The following is a 17,257-nucleotide window of genomic DNA, read 5'->3' as shown; positions in this document are numbered from 1 at the left end:
TTATTCTGTAGATGTGCTTTTTTTGTTGTGTTTGTGGGAGAGGGCGATCGTGTCCCCCTAATTCTCCGCCATCTTGTCCTCAGTCCCTAGTTGGATTCTTTTCCATTGCACCACAGTGGGAACTCCACAAACCACAATTTAAACCTATAAATGCTTCAAGGTTACAAAATAAAACTGCTAAAGGCAACCAACCATAATTAAGCTCTAAGCTGCAGTCAGTTAATAATTAATTTCTTTACTTTTTTCCCATCTTTTTTCTCTAAAAGCCTCTCCCTAGTCTCTTGTTGGTGAATGTTTCCTAACCACTTCTGGTTTGGTGTTGTCTATTTTTTTTTTTGTCTTTTCGTGGGCTGCATCCACAGCATATGGAGGCTTCCAGGCTAGGGGTCTCATTAGACAAAGCTGTAGCCACCAGCCTTCACCACAGCCACAGCAATGCCAGTTCTGAGCCATGACTGTGACCTATACCACAGCTCATGGCAACGCTGGATCCTTAATCCACTGTGCGAGGCCAGAGATCAAACCCGTAACCTCATGGTTCTTAGATTCATTAACCACTGAGCCACAATGGGAGCTCATGGTGTTGCCTGTTTGGAATCAAATTTTGCTGAAGTAAATCCTTTCTTTTATTATATATATATATATATATATATATATATATATATATATATATATATTTTTTTTTTTTTGGGGGGGGGGCCTTTTTTTAGGGCTGTATCTGCAGCATAAGGAAGTTTCCAGGCTAGGGGTCCTAATCAGAGATGTGACTGCCAGCCTATACCACAGCTACAACAACTAGGGATCTCAGCTGCGTCTGTGACCTGTGCCACAGCTTGAGGCAACACTGGATCCTTAAACCACTGAGTAGGGCCAGGGATCAAACCTGTATCCTCATGGATACTAGTTGGGTTCGTAACCCACTGAGCCACAACAGGAACTCCATAAACTCTTAATTTTTAATATGTCTCCGTGTCTTTACAAATTTGCTAACAAAACAAATGGGTGACAAATTGGTAAAAGATATATAAAATATCTAAATCTGGGAGTTCTCTGATGGCCTAGCAGGTTGAGGCTCCTGCATTCTCACCGCTGTGGCTCTGGTTGCTCCTCTGCAGTGTAGGTTCAAACCCTGGCCCAGGAATTCCCACATACTGCCTGTGTGGCAACAAACAAACAAACAAACAAAAAACCTAACAAGGGACTAATGTCTAGAATATTTAAGGAACTTATAGAAAGTGTTGCAAAAACTTGGCCTCTGTCCATCAATGCCGAATAGAAATACAGAAACAGAGTTTTGGGGGAAAGAGGAAAAAAATAGCTTTATTGGAGTTCTCCTCATGGCTCAGAGGTTAACGAACCCGACTAGTATCCATGAGGACATGGGTTCAATCCGCAGCCTCGCTCAGTGGTTTAAGGATCCAGCGTTGCCCTGAGCTGTGGTATAAGTTGAAGATGCAGCTCAGATCCAGCGTTGCTGTGGCTCTGGCCTGGGCCGGTGGCTACAGCTCCAGTTCGACCCCTAGCCTGGAAACCTCCATATGCTTCAGGTGCAGCCCTAAAAATATAAAAAGAGAAAAAAACAAAATAGCTTTATTGCTTTGCCAGGCAAAAGAGGCCATAGCAGGCTGATACCCTAAAGGTTGTGCCCTCTTTTGGGAGAGATTAAGAAGTGGTTTTAGAGTTTGGGAGTAGAAAATAGGGACACAGGTAAGGAGCAGGGTGGATGAAAGCTTCCATTCATCTTCGGAGTTGGTGTTTAGTGGTCCCAGGACTTGTTCTGGTGGTCCTCCTCTCCGGTTTTCATTTGGTGGGGGATTTCGTTCTGCAGGAGAACTCAAAGATACTGTTAGGTTTATTCCCTGAAGAGGAGCCAGGACCCTGCCCCAAGGCTGCACTGGAGTTTCTTGACTGTTCCTCCCTTGTCTCTGCATCCCCTCCCTTCCCTGATTAGCAACTGTTTGAACTGCCCTTTGGAATGCAGGCAAGGTCATGGAGGCAGAAGCTTATTCTCTAAAAACAAGAAATGGGGGACACTGAAAGGTTTGTATGTCCAGGAGCTCCACAGGGCCCTGCTCGGTATCAAAAGTAACAGTAAGAGAATAGCAACTCCAGTAGAAAATTGGAGAATCGATAGAAACAAGCAATGTATACAAGTGTTAGGTAGCTAGTCAGGCATGAGCAGGTCCCATCCCATCCTGACCTGAGTCATCTTTCTCTTTCCCTTCCTTACCTTGACACGGACCAGAACACACCCAGAGCCCCTCCCTGTTGTGGTTAAGGACTGCTCACTTCTCAGCCTTATCAGGCCCAAACAGAAGGTCAGAAAAACTGAGCTGGGCTCTCCAAACTGCCAGCAATAGTTGTTGCATGCCCATCAAGATCTAAGAGCTCCCGAACGACCCAAGTTCATTACACCTTATTTATTGTGAGTTAGCGTTTTGGTTTTTGCCCACTTCACCTAGTGGGTTTCTGCTTGGGCACTTATGGGTGAAGCACCTGCACGAAAGGAGGAAGTTATATAACCTAAAGTTAAATAATGCAGGACACAGAACATTTTGCCATTACCCTAGAAACTCAGTGGGGGGCTACTTCTGGTTTCCAGACAGATTGCCCACTCTCTTCTTTTGGGGAACTTACTTTAGCTTGGTTTGCTCAATAAAATTTCAGCTGCTTGAGTCTGTTCTATGTCTTTTATTTGAATTCTTTCTTTTGGGGGACAAGAAATGAGGAATTGTAAGAGAAGCAGAAATACTCAAGCAACTTGTTTGTTTCTCTACTTATTTAACACAGGAGAATAGGTAGACTCTATAGAAGAGACAACTCAAGGTCAACACTCACAAGAAGTGTTCCAGAGTACTAATCATAAAAATGAAAAATAAAACACAATGAGGTATCACTTGACTCCCATTAGACTGAAATTAGAAAACTGGATATTAGAGTTCCCCTCATGGCACAGTGGAAATGAATCCAACTAGGAACCATGAGGTTGCGGGTTTGATCCTTGGCCTTGCTCAGTGGGTTAAGGATCTGGCATTGCCATGAGCTGTGGTGTAGGTTGCAGACACGGCTTGGATCTGGCATTGCTGTGGCTGTGGCGTGGGCCAGCGGCTACAGCTCCAATTGGACCCCTAGCCTGGGAACCTCCATATGCCTCAGGTGCAGCCCTAAAAAGACAAAAAAAAAAAAAAAGAAAGAAAAGAAAATTGGATATTGCAAAGTACTGATGAGTATGTAGGAATCCTTGGGAATGGGACTAGTCCTGATAGGGATGGAGTAGGCACAGGTGGTTGTAGAAGTCCCAATAAAGGACCACAGATAACTGAGGAAAATTTAGGGGACATTGGGAGATCACTGTAAGTAAATAAATTGCTCAAGAAACCCATCAGAACTAGGTAGTCTTGCTTGACTGGTGAAGTGTGAGAATTGCCTCAGGTCGTTGGGTTGGGGATGAGATTAGGCCTGCATTCAGATTCAGACCAAGGGCAAGAGTTTGAGGACCGCCCTTCTGCTGATTTGAATACACACCTCACCGAATACCAAGGAGGAGCTGCCACTCCCAGAAAGGAAGAGGCGGGCTTTTCCAACCCCTACTCCCCTTGGAGGATAAAACTGTAGCCCACCAGATCCTGGGGCAGAGTTTCCTTGCCTGCTCACTGGCGTCTCTCACAAGTGTCCTATCCTAATAAATCTATTTCTTGCCTATCACTTTGTCTTTCACTGAATTCCTTCTGTGCAAAGGCATAAAAAACCTGAATCTCAGTAAGTCCAGACATCGGGTGAGTGCTAATTTAAAATGTGGGTTCAAGTCCCAATCTGGGTTTAGGCTGGGTTCAAGTCCAGCACATGGGTTGAAGTCCCAATCTGTTCTGGCTGGTTTCAGGCCATTAGTGCTGTCAGTTTCAGTCCTTCTATTTTGAAAGGCACTAAGTCAGTATCCAGTTAATTTAAGAATAGGTGCGTAGTTTCCGTCCTGACTCTGGTAACGAACCTGACTGGTATCCATGAGGATTTGTGTTCAATCCTTAGCCTTGCTCAGTGGGTTAGGGATCTGGCATTGCCGTGAGCTGTGGTATAGGTTGCAGATGAAGCTCAGATCAGCCGTTGCTGTAGCTGTGGCGTAGGCCAGCAACTACAGCTCTTGATTTGACCCCTGGCATGGGAACTTACATATGCCATGGGTGTGGCTCTAAAATATCAAAATAGCATGAGTAGTAGAAAAAAGTCCAAAAGAAAAGAGATACATAGCCCAATACTATTTGCATAAATTTAAAGAAAGGGAACAAAAACAAAATATGTGTAAGAACACAGACGTGTGAAATGATTTGCCTTAAAACAGAATGGTTGCCTCTGAGGAGAAGCAAATGGGGCTAGAGAGTGGAGATAAATGCAAATAAAGGGCCCTTGCAGAGGCCAGTGGTGGTAAGGCATTCACAGAGGAGGATGTCAATGAAAATAATCAACAATCTATAATAAGAAAAAGTATTTTATTTGAGCCAAACTAAGGACTAACTCAGAAGCTGGCTTCCCAGATTACTCTGAGAAACTGCTCCAGAGAAGCAGGGTTTCCAGAACAGTTTTATATCTTGTCAGAACAAAGAACACTGGAGTTTCCTGGTGGCTCAGCTGGATAAGGATCCAGCATTGTCACTGCTGTAGCTTGGGTTCAATCCCTAGTTGGAACTTATGCATGCCGTGGGTGTGGCCAAAAAACCCAAAACACAAAGAACAATAAACAAGTCAAGGATACACTTCAAAGAAACACACATACAGCAAGTCTGCTTGGCCTTGCACCTGGGAAAGGAATCTTAACGTCAAAGAAGTCCCAGCAGGCGTTCCCATTATGGTGCAGCTGAAACAAATCCAACTAGTATCCATGAGGATGCCGGTTCAACCCCTGACCTTGCTGAGGGGATTAAGGGTCTGGTGTTGCCTTGAGCTGTGGTGTAGGTCACACACTCAGCTCAGATCCCTCATTGCTGTGGCTGTGGCTTAGGTTGGCAGTTGTAGCTCTGATTTGACCCCAGGCCTAGGAAACTCTATGTGACTCGGGTTCAGCCTTAAAAACAAGTCCCAGGAGTTCCTATCATGACTCAGTGGTTAACGAATCTGACTAGGAACCATGAGGTTGCAGGTTCGATCCCTGGCCTCACTCAGTGGCTTAAGAATCCGGCGTTGCTCTGAGCTGTGGGGTAGGTCGCAGATGCAGCTCGGATCCTGCATTGCTGTGGCTGTGGTGTAGGCCGGCGGCTACAGCTCCAATTAGACCCCTAGCCTGGGAACCTCCATATGCCGCGGGTACTGCCCTACAAAAGACAAAAACAAAAAACAAGTCCCAGCATTGGAGTCTTAGGAAGAGAGGCATTTCATCTTTAATTTTAACATGGACATTCTTCACTCTTGGCCAGTGTGTGCTTTTCTGTAATAATTAAAGCAGATGAACAATGTATGTTTCATAGGCCACAAACAGGCCATTTAAGTTAGCATAAATTGTGAGTTAAATCATGTATAAGCCAGAATGACTTTCCTACATCTCAATGTGTGAAAGTTTCTTTTATCAAGGACAATTACGTCAATCATCTGCACCTGAAAAACCAAGGAAACCTATGCTGGTTGGATTCCTTTACATGCAGTTGAGAAAACACTGCTTTATGGGATAGAAATTTAAATTTTTCTTTATTTTTTTTGGCCTCACCCAAGGCATGCATAAGTTCTTGGGCAGGGATCAAACCCAATCAACCAGAGATACTCATATCCTTAACCCATGAATTTAATTACTTAATGTTCTCTTTTACCACATTTTTAGGTGGTGTGGAAAGGTTTTGTTTTTGGAAAGTTTTATTCTAAGGATTTAGGCCATGTCTTTGCTTTTAAGTAAATACAGTTGTAACCAAGTAGCACCCTGTGGGGCTTCTGGGCAAAAAAGCACTTCTGTGTCCCCCATTTCTTATTTCAGGAAATGGGCCTCATTCAGCCTCCATGGCCTTCCCTGAGTTCCAAGGGGCAGGATCAGTTGCTGATCCGGGAAGGAAGGGGGTGCAAATACCAGGGAGGTGTTGAAACAGTAATAGTGCAGTCTTGGGGCAGGATCCTGATTCCCTCTCAAGGGATACACATAATGATGTATCTTACACACCTAAGAGAAAAGTTATATATTCCTTATGCTTCTTTTAGAAATAGATACTTTAAAAATTTAACAGCTTGGAGCCCTTCTTTGTGCTTCTCCCTCCTTGGATTGCACCCTAAACACAATCACCTGTAAACTAAAGATTAGGCACCATGAGTACAATTGCCTGTTGGTTAAAAATTATTTGCACATGATGTTTTTCAGGAACATTCTTAGTTCTAAACTCTGATCAATATGTACTTTTCTCAAGGTATTGGGTTATTTTAGCAACAAACCCACCACAAGGCCATGCTGAGGTCTCCTGGTGCCAGCTTTGATGACTAAGATTCCCCCAAAGAAAGAAGAATGCATGTTTGCCCCAACTCTGATTCTTATCTGAAACCCTGTTTTTCTCCTTTTAGACTATAAAACTCCCTGCATTTCTTCCTGAGGAGCACAATCTTTAGGGCATTAGCCCCATGTGGCCTCCTTTGCCTGGCAAAGCAATAAAAGCCATCTTTTTCTCCTTCACCCAAAACTCTGTCTCCACATTTCTATTTGGCACTGGTGGACAGAGGCTAAGTTTTGCCAATGCACTCACTATGTCTTAAAGAGATATTGTGACTTTCTGGAAGATGTGGTCATCTTGTCATACTCATTGGTCCAACATAAAGGCTTATTAGTCAGACAGATTATTCCCCAAAGCTTTATTCTGTCCTGTTCTGCCAGGAATCTAGAAGTACTTTTTCTTTTTCCTTAGAGAAAGATCTCTCTTATTTTAAATAAGCAGAGAAACAAAAAAGAGAGAAAATGTTGTTTGAGCAGATTTTCTCTTTTACTACTGTCCGATAACTCTTATATTGGCACTGATCATTCTTAATAGAGAAGTTAGATTTTTTTTTTCTTTTCTTTTTATGGCCGCACCAGAGCATATGGAAGTTCCCAGGCTAGGGGTTGAATTGAGCTGCAGCTGCCGGCCTACACCACAGCCACAGCAACACGGGATCCAAGCCACATCTGCAAGCTACATCACATCTACAACCCAAGCAGCAGCTTGCCACAATTCCGGATCCTTAACCCACTGAGCCTCAATGGGAACTCCCCTAGAAGCCAGATTTTTTTTAAGTTGGTCACTTAGAGTGAATAATCAGTTGAAATGTCAACATAATCTTCAGCTACAATACATTCCACATTTGTAGGAGTTGAATTTGTGAACCATCATTCAACTTTCACAGTAGTTGTGAAATTGAGCAGTACTTTTGCAGGGCCACCCAGGTACAAAAGCCTTTCCAAATCCCGTTTCTAGCTTGTAGGAAAAAGGCTTCAGCATCCTGGACCTTCCCTGAATCCCAAAGGACATTCAAATAGTTAGTGATTAGAACAATAGAGTTACTGGGCTTCCAGTTCCTCTAGAAAGGATATACATAACAACTTGATTACAATACCTCTGAGTTCTATTACAGGAAGTAAGGCCCCCACCCAGGGGAGGATGGTAACTTCAGGCCCAGTACAAGTACACAGACCCCACACTGGCTGGAGCCAGTAGGTTGAGAAGAGATAAGAGATTCCTGGAACACCACCCAAGTTACCTCAATACCGACCAATCAGAAGAAAGTCACACATACCTCAGCTCTCCCCACAAATTTGCCTCTAAAAGCTTTTGTGAAACCCATGGGGAGTTCAGGTCTTTTGAGCATGAGTTGCCCATTCTCTTTGCTTGGCCCTGCAAAAAGCCTTTGTCGGCTGGAAACTGATGTTTTGTCTGGCACTCATGGTGCATCTGGCACTCAAACTTGGGCTTGATAACAGTTAAATTTATTATCTTTATTTATAGGTGAGAAAATTGAGGTTTAGAGATTTGTTCAAAGTCCTGTAACTTGTGACATCCCTGAATCTCCACATCTCCTAAGGTCTGTGCTCTATCTACTGTCTCAGTTCATTTGTCTAAAGGCAAGGAGTGGAGTTCCCATCGTGGCGCAGTGGTTAACGAATCCGACTAGGAACCATGAGGTTGCCGGTTCGGTCCCTGGCCTTGCTCAGTGGGTTAACGATCCGGCGTTGCCGTGAGCTGTGGTGTAGTTTGCAGACACGGCTCGGATCCCGCGTTGCTGTGGCTCTGGTGTAGGCCGGTGGCTGCAGCTCCGATTAGACCCCTAGCCTGGGAACCTCCATATGCCACGGGAGTGGCCCAAGAAATAGCAATAACAAGACAAAAAAATAAAAACAAAAAAATAAAGGCAAGGAGAATATTTCTCATTTTAAAATGCATCATTGTTGTGTATTTAATTGTGCAACTGAACTTTGTGTCTAGGACATGAGCAAGGAAGAAATGAGAAAGACATATCTAAGAGAGTTTAGGCAGTCAAGAGAATTGTGATAAGCTACAGACACAACTTACAGACCAAAAGACCGAAACAGCCTTTCTGCAACTGAGGAAAGATTTTTCTTGCCCACTGCCCTTCCCTGCTTCAGTGAAGAGAGGATACTTTCAGTGACCATACCTGTGACTTTCTCAGGGTAAGGCCCTAAGCAAAGGCATTGCACAGCAGCTTGTGGCATCACCCACGCTTCCTTTAGCCTGCTGTGTTCAAGAAACCCTTGGTTGCCTCCCTGAGCACTTTGGGTCGTACACTCTTTCAACAACTCTTCTTCGGGATGGACTATTCTCCTGCCCTTGAATAAAAAAACCAAAGGATATTCCTTTTCAAAGTGAAATGTATAGTCATTTATATCCAGCTACTTACCTGTCTTCTTGTTTCAGAATAGTACAGCCAACCCACACATGTCAGTTACTTTTTCTTCTGCCTTTTAATTTATGAATATGTAAGCTCTCAGATCAACTACTCATTTTTACATGAACATCATGCTCTAGTTTTCTTACCCAGACTGAATGCCTTTATGAAACTGACTACACTTATGAGGTGAACCTAGCCAGACCCCAGATTGGAACTTGAACCCACAGTTTTGTTTTGGGGTTTTTTTTTTTGTCTTTTTCTAGGGCAGCACCTGTGGCATATGGACGTTCCCAGGCTAGGGGTCTAATCAGAGCTGCAGCCACAGCAACACCAGATCCGAGCCACATCTTCAACCTACACCACAGCTCACAGCAATGCCGGATCCTTAACCCACTGAGCGAGGACAGGGATTGAACCTGTGTCCTCATGGATGCTAGTCAGGTTCATTAACCACTGAGCCACAGCGGGAACTCCAACCCCAGTTTTTAAATTAGAATCACTCACCCAGTGGCTGGACTTATGAGATTCAGGTTCTTTGTGCCTCAGCACAGAAGGAATTCAGTGAGAGACAAAGTGATAGGCAAGAAATAAATTTATTAAGATAAGATGCTTGGGAGAGAAGCAAGTAGGCAGGCAAGGAGGCTCTGCCTTGAGGTTTAGGTAGGCTACAGTTTTATAATCTGAGGGAAGTGGGGACTGGGAAAACACTGCCTCTTCCTTGCTTTTTTTATTCTTTTGTCTTTTTAGGGCCGCACCCAAGGGATATGGAGGTTCCCAGGCTAGGGGTCAATTCAGAGCCTACGCCACAGCCACAACAACGCCAAATCCCAACCACATCTGTGAACTACACCACAGCTCACAGCAGTGCGGGATCCTTAACCCACTGAGTGAGGCCAGGGATCAAACCCTCTTCTTCATCCATACTAGTCGGGTTTGTTACCTTGCCTCTTCCTCTTTCCTTGAGTAGATGTCAGGCTTACATCATTAGCTCCTCCTTCATACCCAGTAAGACAGTATTTGACCCTATGAGGTCAAACTAGGACTTTCTTGGTGCATATTCAAATCAGCAGAAGGGTGGTAACATATGCTAAAATATGTTGTATCATCTCAGGTTTCTGTATAAAGAGGGTCTCCTCTTTTGGAATGTCATCTTTCTCTTAAATTCCTGCCCTTAGTTCCAAGGGTCATTGTATTGCTGAACTTGAATGCAGGCCTCATTTATCTTTCACTTAATGACCTGAGGCATATCTCACCAAGCCTGCTTTTTCTGATGGCTTTCTTTTTTTGTTACTTTTCTTGTTTTTTGTTTTAGGGCTGCACCCGTGGCATATGGAAATTCCCAGGCAAGGGGCTGAATCTGAGCTGCAGCAGCTGGCCTACACCACAGCCATAGAATGTAAGATGTAACCCACTGAGCGAGGCCAGGGACCAAACCTGCATCCTCATGGATCCTAGTTGGGTTCATTAACTGCTGAGCCATGACGGGAACTCCTGATGGCTTTCTTGAGCAATTGTTAATTTACTGTGGTCTCCCGAAGTTCCTTAAGTTTCCCTCTCTATCTATGGTCCCCTATTGGGACTTCTACAACTATCTGTGTAACTGTCTCTCCTACTCCATCCCTATTGTTTAGACTTGTGGGATAGCTTTGGTTCAAGGAAAAGTAGGCGTATAAAACATTGTAATTTAATGTTTCCCATTCTATCCCTAGAAACATGTCAATAACTCTCATCCCCCAAGAAGAACACAATAATTTTAGAGAGCTTAAAACCAAGCAGGGCCCTGTGGAGCTCCTGGACATACAAACCTTTCAGTGTCCCCCATTTCTTGTTTTTAGAGAATAAGCTTCTGCCTCCATGACCTTGCCTGCATTCCAAAGGGCAGGTTCAAACAGTTGCTAATCAGGGAAGGGAGGGGATGCAGAGACAAGGGAGGAACAGTCAAGAAACTCCAGTGCAGCCTTGGGGCAGGGTCCTGGCTCCTCTTCAGGGAATAAACCTAACAGTATCTTTGAGTTCTCCTGCAGAACGAAATCCCCCACCAAATGAAAACCGGAGAGGAGGACCACCAGAACAAGTCCTGGGACCACTAAACACCAACTCCGAAGATGAATGGAAGCTTTCATCCACCCTGCTCCTTACCTGTGTCCCTATTTTCTACTCCCAAACTCTAAAACCACTTCTTAATCTCTCCCAAAAGAGGGCACAACCTTTAGGGTATCAGCCTGCTATGGCCTCTTTTGCCTGGCAAAGCAACAAACCTGTTTTGTTTTTTTTTCCTCCTTTGCCCTAACCGCTATCTCTGTGTTCCTATTTGGCACCAGTGGACAGAGGCTGAGTTTCGACAATAAGCGGTAATGAGACATTAAATTCATAGTGGAGACTAAATAATGAAGGATTGGACTCAACCATCTGTTTCATAGAGGCAACTCTGAGGTTAATTTGTATGAAGTTCTCACCAATTCCAACTTTAACCAGCAGCATTTAACCCTGGCACTGTTTGTTGTTACTATAACTGCTAGGTTAGCAGGCATCACGTGTTGCAATAGTGACTGTAATGGACTTTTCCTAATAGAATGAATATATTATTGAATGGTGCTGTGAAAACTTGAACTACAAACGGTACCAAGCAGGCATTCTGTGGACAAGATGACAGCAGTGGTGATGTAATAAGCTAAGGAAATACTTTCTAAAATCCCTCTATAATAAAGGGATTCTTAGTTATTTTGAATGCTTAACTAACCCCAGCTGTGGGCTTTTATCAAGTAAGGATGGGACATTGAGATTGGTAGAGAAGGAGTGACACCATATGCTGGAAGAGAAGAATTACAAGCCTTGGATTCTCATTGTCTTGTTAATAGGGTTCAGTGGAAACTTTGTGCAGTATTTTCATTTCTGCCTCCACCAAAAAAAAAAGAAAAAGAAAAATGCTTTCCAATTTCCACAGGTAAATATGTGCTGTACATAAATTCTCTATAGCTCTTCAAGAACTCTGAAGAGTCTGAGATGTACCCCATTTGTCTGCCACAGTTCCATGAATGCCATTAGAACTGAGCAAACTGCTGGTTCAGAGATTTGGGATCATTTATTCCTTAGAGCAGAAGTGGCCAAGTATCAGCATTTTTTGGGCTGAGGAACTGAGGCTCAGGGATCACTTCACTTCACAGGGTGATGTGAAGAAGGCTGGGTAGCAGCTGCATGTACACTGGGCTGCATCACAGGAAAGGAACAGCAAGCTTAGGAAACCCAAATCTTAAATAATGGGCAGTAAAAAGACTGCCCTTTGCTCAAAGGGAGACAGGATCTCTGACTTCTATGGCTGTAAGCACACCTGCTCCTTGCTCCAGAAACAGACACTTTCTATTGTCCAAGATTGTTTCCCACACAAAGAAAAGGGCAGGCAGTTCCCCAATTGCAAGACAAGCAGAAACACGAGAGACCCATGGACAACTGTCTCCCAAACCTGTATAGTATAACTTTGATTTGTATTATTAACTAGCACTCCTCTACAACCTAATTTCATAAAAATCACATATTAGTCATTTCTGTGCAACAGTATTACCACAAACCTAGTAGTAATACAGACATGTTATTAATCTCTCTGTACTTAGGCATCTGGGGATGGCTTAAGTGGCTCCTCTGAGTAGGGTCCTACAAGCCACAATCAAGATTTGGGCTGAGGAGTTTCTGATATGGCTCAGTGGGTTAAGAACCTGACTAGTATCCATGAGGATGCGAGTTCGATCCCTGGCCTCACTCAGTGGGTTAAGGATCCAGCATTGCCTCAAGCTGCAGCATAATTCACAGATGCAGCTCAGATCTAATGTTGCTGTACCTGTGGTGTAGGCCAGCAGCTGCAGCTCTGATCCAACCCCTAGCCTGGGAACGTCCATGTGCTGCAGGTGCGGCCCTTAAAAAAAAAAAAAAAAAAATTGGGGCTGAGACCACAGTCTCACCTGAGGTCCTTCTGGAGAAAACTATGCCTCTAAATTTCATTTAGGTTGTTGGCAGAATTCAGTTTCCTGGAGTTGTGGGACAGAAGGATTTCATTTCTTGCTTGCTGTATATCAGAGGTCACCCTCATCTCTGAGGTTACCTGTAGTTCTTTACCTTGGGGTTCCCCAACAAGTTCATTTGCTTCCTTAAAGCCAGCAAGGGAAGGAATGAGCAATTCCAGCAAGATGGCCACTACAGTCTATGTAAGGCAACTATGTGGTCATATGTCTATAATCACCTATAATCACATTTGACATCTTCTATTGGTTAGTGTCTTCCAATGTGTTTATCAAAGGGTTGTTGGCTTTGGCTGTTGGCTGGCTCTTGGCTTCTTTACATAATTTATCTTATAGAGCGAGGAAGTCTTTCTGAGGAAGGAACATCTTAGCTGAAACCTCAAATGAGTGAGTCTGCAGGGATAAGATGAGGGGCAGGGGTGTTCTGGGAAGAAGGGACAGTGGGAAATGTAGTCATACCCTAAGACAGAAAAACATTATCATGTCGTTATAACACGGCATTTTATTTTTTTTCTTTTTATGGCTGCACCTGTGGCATATGGCAGTTCCTGAGCCAGAGATCAAATTGGAGCTGCAGCTGGGGCCAACACCACAGCCAAAGCAATGCCAGATCCGAGCTGCATCTGCAATCTACACTATAGCTTGTGGCAACGCCAGATCCTTAACCCCCTGAGCCAGGCCAGGGATTGAACCTATGTCCTCGTGCATACTAGTCAGGTTCTTAACCTGCTGAGCAACAACTGGGAATGCCCAGAAAGTTCTTTTTATAGAAGAATCCCAGGTAAGAAGGAAATTGTTGAAGATATTAGAAATTCACTGTTCTAGATGAAAAACCTGAGATACCAAAATAAAGTGTAAAGAATTTTTAAAATCTTTTGATCAGAAAAAAATCTTGGACTCAATCAGGGAAATTTGAATATATACTAAATTTTAAATATAAAGGAATTATTAATTTTGTTAGATTTGATGATGGCAATTATGTTAAAAATCTGTATCAGTTCGAGATGCAGATTAAGGGTAAAATAATGTCTGGGATTTGAAAATGCTCAAGCAAAAGGAGATAGTAGACAGGTGAAACTGGACTGGCAAATTGTTGACAATTATTTACTCGGTGATGATTAGCGCCAGCTCATTACTAAAAGTGGATTCACTCTTGCCTATGTTAAGACATTTCCAGAGTCCTGTTGTGATGCAGCGAATCCGACTAGTAACCATGAAGTTGCTGTTTGATCCCTGGACTCTCTCAGTGGGTTGAGGATCAGGTGTTGCTGTGAGCTGTGGTGTAGATAGCAGACCCTGCTTGGATCCTGCGTGGCTGTGGCATAGGCAGGTGGCTGTAGCTCGGATTGGACCCCTAGCCTGGGAACCTCCATATGCTGCTGTTGCGGCCCTGAAACAAAAACAAAAACAGACATTTCCATAATAAGTAGTTTTAAAAAGCAAGTCAGTGCGGAATACACCACATCATCTTCGGCTGATTTAATTAGTGCCCAGGGCTCAGAAAGGGGTAACAGAATGCAGATCAACAGTTACTAACTACCCACCCCACCCCAAATCCTGATTCCCAGGGCTAAGGGTTCATAGAGTGTCAAAGTCCAACGTTTAGGAGCTTTCTCAGCTAGCAGAAAAAGCCCCGCGGAAAGGGGATGTCCGAAAGGAAAGCCCCCGACTATTTTTTTCTGAGATTTCCCAGGGATTTCCGAAAGAGGCCGCGGAGTGAAACCGGCAAATCACTGCTGGATTTGAGCAGTAGCCTTTTCCCCAGCCTGCGGGCCCCGCGCATTGATCCTGGATGTACAACTGAAAACTCAAGGCTTGGCCTCTGGAATGAAGCGGGCAGTGTAGCAGATCCTCCCCCAGCCTACTACTTTCCCCCTTTTCCTTCGGAGTGCTGTCCTTTCCTCCCAACCCCTTTCTCCACCCCTCCCGTTCCTTCCCTCTGCACACTTTCCAGTCCTTCCGCCCCTGCGCCACGCCCCACGCCTTCCTGCAATCCCCCCGTCTTCCTCCTGGTCTCCAGCCCCGCGCCCCTCCCTTCACTAGCCCCGCCCAGGTTCTTCGTCCAGCCCGCCTTTCCTGACCCTCGTCCCGCCCCGTCCTTGTCACTCGGCTCCTCCCCTCTCATGCTAGTTCCGCCCTTCCCTTCTCTACTTGCGTGCCGTCCTCGCTCCGCCCTTCGTTTCCGCTCTTCCAGGGGGTTACCATAGCTACTGTCCACACAACAGCTAGGTCTCTCAAGTTGGTCCTGGCTGACTGCAGGGCAGAGCCGGCACCATGAGTCATGTTGTGACCATCACCGAGCCCCAGGCCAAACCTCAGATGTCTCAAACCCAGTGCAGAGGGAAGTCGGGGACCTGGGGCAACGTCTCCGCTAGTCGAACGTATGATTTCCTGTATGGTAAGGGCGGCTCCAGATCTCCCTCCTGAGTTGTAGACTCCTGGGACAGATGGGCTTTGAAGATGGTGGGACCTGGCCAGGAGGCTCAGCGGAGGAAAGACTGGCCTCAGGACAGATCCCTTGTCTTGTCTTGGGTGGGCAGCTCCAAGCCCTCCGGGTGGTGGCACTCTAGGGTATCTCTGAAGGCTCAGGTGAGCTGCGTCTTGGAGCAGGGGTAGGGACACCTGACTCTTCTTCACCCGCTTTTCTTGATAATTTGCACAGCCCAAAGCAATCTTTCTGAAACCCGTTACTGGAGTTTTGGTATCCCATACAGTACCCAATGATTTGCATACTTGGAAATGTTACTGAAGAAAGTTTGGGTGCTCCACTCACAGTGAGGTCAAACAAACCAAAAGAAAAAGGTTTATTGTAGGGCCAAGCAAGAGTGGCTTGGCTCAAAACCCCCCGAAATCCCTGATGGTTTTGGGGAAAAAGTTTTCAATGGCAATATTTAGGGTGAAGGCTGAAGGGTATGTGACTTTTTTTCCTGAGGTCACAGAGGGATGCTTCAGCCATCTTGTGTTGAAATTGCCATCTGGATCACCTGGGTGGGGGCCTTAGTTCTGCAGAAGAGCTCAAAGATAATGTTCTGTATATTTCTTGAGGAGGAACCAGGATCTTGCCCCAAGGCTGCAGTATTGTTTCTTGACTTCTCCTGACTTGTCTCTGCATCCCCTCCTTTCTCATTATCCACTGTTTGAATCTGCTCTTTGAAACTCAGGTAAGGTCAAGGAGGCTATAGGAAGCCTATTTCCTACAAACAAGAAGGGGGGGGGGGGTTGGGGCACACAAAGGATTTGTATCCATCAGGAGCCCTGTAGCATCCTGCTTGGTTTCAGAGACTGACTCAACACTCCCACATTCAAACTGCATAAAATGCCCTTCCAGTTCCCATTCTCTGGCCTCTTCCAAATTTGGCATCTAGGTAAGGAAGGGCCAGTTTATTTCATCTTTGTTTTTAGCTTTCTCTTTTCTTCAAGCTTATTCTTAACCATTAAAGTATTGTTTATAAACTATGTCCACTAGGTCCTTTGGGCCAGTAAAGCCCCAGTTTATTTATCTATTTATTTATTTTTGTCTTTTTGCCATTTCTTGGGCCGTTCCCACGGCATATGGAGGTTCCCAGGCTAGGGGTCTAATCCGAGCTGTAGCCGCCAGCCTACTCCAGAGCCACAGCAACGTGGGATCTGAGCCACGTCTGCAACCTACACCACAGCTCATGGCAACGCTGGATCCTTAACCCACTGAGCAAGAGCAGGGATCGAATCCGCAACCTCATGGTTCCTAGTCGGATTCGTTAACCACTGTGTCACGACGGGAACTCCAGCCCCAGTTTATTTATTTATTTTTTATTTGTTGTTGTTGTTGTTGTTGTTGTTGTTGCTATTTCTTGGGCCGCTCCCGCGGCATATGGAGGTTCCCAGGCTAGGGGTTGAATCGGAGCCGTAGCCACCGGCCTAGGCCAGAGCCACAGCAACGGGGGATCCGAGCCGCGTCTGCAACCTACACCACAGCTCACGGCAACGCCGGATCGTTAACCCACTGAGCAAGGGCAGGGACCAAACCCGCAACCTCATGTTCCTAGTCGGATTCGTTAACCACTGCGCCACGATGGGAACTCCTCCCAGTTTATTTTAATGCTCTGATTGTTCATTTAGGTTCTGGCTCTTTTACTGGACCATAAGTTCCCTGAGTTCTTGAAGCTCTTCTACTATACATTTTTGTAGCTTCTCAGCATCTATTCCAGTTCTGTTACATATGTTAGGTGCTTCATACTTTATTATGAATTATTTATTGAATTATTCAATTTACCACTATAGTAATTAAAATCAATAAAGCATGATTTTTCCCAGTTTCGCCCCTCTTGACCTGAACCTTATATTACTTTTCTGTTTTTGGTTATGCCAGCGGTATATGGAAGATCCCAGGCCAGGGATCGAACCCGAGTGACAATGGCGAGTCCATAATC

General features: G+C 44.8%; 1 protein-coding gene across 4 annotated transcripts in view; it reads left to right on the top strand.

Moving 5' to 3' along the window:
- CFAP91 (cilia and flagella associated protein 91) overlaps positions 1 to 17,257 on the top strand; it is a 163,377-nt gene that overhangs the window by 9,103 nt on the left and 137,017 nt on the right. For 3 of the 4 annotated variants that reach the window (XM_047791414.1, XM_047791429.1, XM_047791421.1), the window contains exon 1: positions 15,017 to 15,246. The exons of the other annotated variant lie outside the window; for it this stretch is intronic. In XM_047791414.1, coding sequence (XP_047647370.1) covers positions 15,123 to 15,246 — 124 coding nt within the window. In that variant the 5' untranslated portion in view covers positions 15,017 to 15,122. Of the gene's footprint in view, positions 1 to 15,016; positions 15,247 to 17,257 lie in introns of those variants that run through there. 4 annotated transcript variants of the gene reach the window in all.

The sequence above is a fragment of the Phacochoerus africanus genome, chromosome 1, assembly GCF_016906955.1.
Source record: "Phacochoerus africanus isolate WHEZ1 chromosome 1, ROS_Pafr_v1, whole genome shotgun sequence".
NCBI lineage: Eukaryota > Metazoa > Chordata > Mammalia > Artiodactyla > Suidae > Phacochoerus > Phacochoerus africanus.
This window is presented reverse-complemented; position numbering and strand designations above follow the sequence as displayed.